This window comes from Cucumis melo, chromosome 6 (genome assembly GCF_025177605.1).
Source record: "Cucumis melo cultivar AY chromosome 6, USDA_Cmelo_AY_1.0, whole genome shotgun sequence".
Classification (NCBI taxonomy): Eukaryota; Viridiplantae; Streptophyta; class Magnoliopsida; order Cucurbitales; family Cucurbitaceae; genus Cucumis; species Cucumis melo.
The window spans coordinates 32,454,514-32,459,131 of NC_066862.1; the positions used below are offsets into that span (position 1 = coordinate 32,454,514).

At 28.5% G+C, this 4,618-nt stretch overlaps 1 protein-coding gene across 1 annotated transcript; it reads left to right on the top strand.

The window, feature by feature from the left end:
• The first annotated feature begins 1,739 nt into the window (after positions 1-1,739).
• Positions 1,740-2,751, top strand: LOC103491076 (stigma-specific STIG1-like protein 1). Its single transcript, XM_008450899.3, has one exon. It carries the CDS (start codon positions 1,844-1,846, stop codon positions 2,336-2,338), a length of 495 nt encoding a protein of 164 aa, XP_008449121.2. The 5' UTR covers positions 1,740-1,843; the 3' UTR covers positions 2,339-2,751.
• The last annotated feature ends 1,867 nt before the right edge of the window (positions 2,752-4,618 follow it).

The following is a 4,618-nucleotide window of genomic DNA, read 5'->3' on the forward strand; positions in this document are numbered from 1 at the left end:
TCTTGGAATATATGTTGGTTTTCTCTTAGGGACTGGATTGAAACAAAATTCAAATGCCAAAGGTAAATGAAAAACAAATGAATCTAATACAGAACAACGCTATTGCTTCTGTGATATGGTCAACTTGGCTAGACAAAAATAACTGTATTTTCAAGGATAATAATATATCGACCATCGATCTTTGGGGAGACATCTGTGCGCTATCAGGACTATGGACTAGCAAAGCTCTACTTTTTACAAACTAGAGTGACTCATCTATTGCTATTAATCTAAATGTTGTTTAGTTTCTTTTGACTAGGCTTCATTAACTACAGCCATCTTGCTATTTCATATCTATCTTTTTGTCCCTTCCTTCTCCTGTATATCTTAATGAAGTGGGGATGATGAGAGTGTTAAGAGAGTATCCACTTAGTGGAGATGTCCGAGTGTACCTACTGATCAATTGTATTTTTTTAAAAAAAAAAATAGAACAACACAGGTCAAACAAAATATTTTAATAACAAGAATGCAAACTAAAAAAAAAAAATAAAAAGAGGTGGAGAGGCCTGTAGATTTGTTAGGCAATTCGATACAATATTACTTACGCTATAGGTACGACGTAAGCTAGATGGAAAGAAAAACTTCAATAACATAAGAGTTAAATGATTAGAGCGAAATAGTTATATGTATGCTAGAACTCATGTTACAGCGTCTCATGTACAACTCATCTTATACTACTTAACATATTGCTAGGTTCCTTGTAAGCTTGAGATCCTCTCTTTACCATCTTTACCATTATGAAGTACTTTTCGAATCTTGCTTGAAATCCTCTCATACAAACTGATCACTTACACCCTCTAAAAGTGCACACAAAGCACTTTCAGTCTTGGTACGTATAAATTAAAGAAGCTATGAACTCTCTCGTTAAAGTCTACAACTCAATTAAAAGCTCTTTAGCCGAGTCTCAAAAAGTTTGACATATTGTTCATAAAAATTCAACCCAACCAAGTCCATTAATAGTTGAAAATAGTAACGTTTTGAAAACTTAGAGATCAAATCGAAATTAGACAATAAAAGTATTGCAAATAATTAAATAAACACAATTATAGTTAGACCATCAACTTTGAAAATTGAAAATAATGGAAATGGTGTAGCATGCCATGCCATGTATGCATATGATCCTTGTGAGTTAGTCAACTTGAAAATTCATTAAAACTTTGCATTCAGACCTTTCTTTTTATATACCATCTTTGCTTGTACGTGTGTGAATTTATTGCTTAATATCATTTAAATTTATGCCCCTTTAAGAGATTCATATATTTAAATTAATGTTTTTGTTCTAAGAAAATACACCACACAAACCACAAAATTAAACTATATATTAAATTAAAGCCATCTATTTTGCTTCAAATTTAATGTTTTTATTTTTCTTCTTTTTTGCATTGCAAACCCTTAACCTTTGCTTAGCCTTTCAGCATGGCTTAATTAATTCCTCAAGTCAGCTCCTTCATAGAGACACAATAGTAATATTTTCTTAAAATCCCTGATTTACCCCTTTGACCTTTTGAGTTATGACATTGATTATTAAACTAAAATTATGTAGAATACAAGTTTTGTTTAAGTGTCCCAAAGCAATGAAATCTCTTATATTTAATTAATCTTTAGGGTTATTGACCTAGAATTCAACAACACTCTTTTCCCTTTCCTTTTACCCATCTTTTTCGCATTAAGTCCTACTATATACATCAAAGTCTCCCTCCCCTAACTTCCTACCCCGCTCTCTCTCTCTTTCTAAAAATCCTATTACAAAAAAACCGGTCGAAACGATACACCTTTTCTCTTTGAAACTTCCATCGGCGAAGCCATGGAAGTTAAGAAAATAATGCTCGTAATAGCCATAACCATGGCTCTATCCGTCACTCTCACCATGAAGAAATTCGAAAACTCATCAACAACACTAGTAACAGAAACAAAGACAGATCAAACAGACACAACAACCGTCATCGAAGGTTCTTCAACGACGGCGACAACGACTAAGTTGGAACCGTCAAGAAGCCTGGGTCGATTCTTAGCAGAAAAAGAAACGAGAAATCCTAGAGCGGCAAGCCATTGTCACAAGAACAAACAGATGTGCGAGAAGATACATGGAAAAGGTTGGAAATGTTGCAACAACAAGTGTGTGAACTTGATGAACGATAGACACAATTGTGGGGAATGCAAGAAGAAATGCAAGTACACGGGAGAATGTTGTCGAGGAGAGTGTGTCGATGTCGCTTACGACAAACGCCATTGTGGCCGTTGCAACAACCGTTGCAAGCCCGGTAAATTTTGTGTATACGGCATGTGTGAGTATGCATGATATATTCAAAATATATTTAAGACAATTACAAAAGGTCTCTTGGTTTATCCATTATTTCAATGGATTTATCTAATTAATCATCTTGAATTTTCTTGTTAAAAAAAAAGTAATTTGAAAAAGTTTCAAATACAATAAAAAGGAATCACATAATTTATTATATTGTGTGGTTCTGGTCAAAATAATTACTACAGTTGAATTAAAAATATATATTTAAAATAAGAGTGTGGTGTTACAAAAGAAGTAAAAAAGAAAAAAATCAAATTTGATTAATTATATTTTGTGCCAATGGCTATTTTTTTTCCCCTTTTTTCCATTTTCTTTTTCTTTTGGTTGATTAAGGGAGGATTTATTTGTAACTCAAACATATTATATGCTTCACACCAAGTATATATACCATTTTTTTGTTCTCATTATCTTTATGTTGTGTCCCTTTTCTTTTTATTCTTGGATGTGACAAATATTGAAGTAACCAATAAATTGATTGTGATTTATTGTCTTAAATTTGTAGATTTAATTACAATGTAGCTACCAAATAGATGTATCCGAATGGAAAGATCAAATATTTTTTTGTTTTAAAAAAAATGAATCACTAATTTTAAAGTCAATAATACAAGCTATAGATACACAAATAAAAATAGAAACTATCAGTTTGCTAGTTAAATATATATATATATATATATTATGTGTGACTATAATGTATATCTGTTTTAGACAATGTAATTTTTGCACATAAAATGAGAATCATAGAGAAGGAAGAGAAACCTTATGTTTCAATATTTTTTTCTAGGTTCAATAGTAAAATTAATTTGGTCCGTTCGGCTTAAAAAATAACTAAAGTTTACTAATATGAATTATAATTATAATTCATCCTTTTGTTATTTGATAAAACTCATAAATAATCTCTGTGAAGAAAATTAGTTATGAGAATTTTCTTAAATTATTTTATTATAGGCTAAATTTTAAGTTTTCTTTTTTTAAACAATTGAGATTAAATTTATCGTTTTTTTTCTCTTAATAGACTAATTATATAGGAGCGAATATTAATCAGTCTATCATTCTATTTTATATGCTAACATAAAAAAGGGGTTTTTAATCGTAATAAAAAAATATAGACTTAAAATATTTATCAGAGAACGATTATCAGTAAAAAAAAATGAAACATTTTACAAAATATACCAAAAAAATGAAATTTTTAACTGAACAGAGGAAAAAATTCAGAAATGAAATATAAAAGGATTTGATGAATTTTGCTATATTATTTATTGAAAATATTCCATATTTGTTTCTGGTTATTCATATACTTGGCTAACACTTCAAATATATATAGTTTTTTAAAATAAGGTATAAAACTTAAGAAATAGGTTAAGGAAAAATCAACTAGCTTTTAAAAAATTTGAAAATATTATAAACAGAAATGTTATTGGACCTAAATTTTGATACTGTTTATTCATAAAATATATGAAAAGAAGTAATACAAAAGTTATGGGGATTCGCTCCTATAGAACCTCACTATTGTCCTATATCTATACATATACATATTAAATTAAAATATGATAAATAATCATGTATATTATATTTTATATTCATTCGCATGTTCGGATCTCTACTCTACCATTGTTTAAATTTCAAAATATATATCTCTAGAAACTATGAATTATGGATCGAATCAATAGACCCACATGAAGCCACACTCTTGACTCGCTCCTAGTGATAATATTGTATTTAGAAATAGATAAACCGAGAAGATCAGAATGAACTTGAAGTTAATTTTTTTTTATGAAAAATTATTGTAAATAAAAATATCGATAAAAACATTCACAAAATATTGTAAAATTTTATTTTACTTATTATCTGTAGGTTTTTATTTCCTAAAACGACATTAAACAAATAGTTCAAAAAGTAATTTTCCTGATTTTTAAGATTTTGCAAGAAGTTAAAAAATGTTTGAGACTCTAACCAAAATTTGAAAATTGAAAAATCAAATACATATAGGTTCTAATTAACAACGGTATTCTTACATGGTAATTTTCTTTCTTTACGATTTTTCGTAAATAGAAAAAATTGACAAACTTTTTATACTTATCAAATTATTAAAAGAAAAAATTCATTATACTTGATTTTCCTATGAAATGTAAATATTTTGTTAAGGGTTCTAGTTTTTAAATTTTCTCTATTCTCTTCTTATACATGTAAGTAAAATATGTCAAAGTTACGAAGTATAACTTTTAAGACCAATAAATCATTTCAAGGAGAGTAATTTATAAATTAACCTTGTTATTA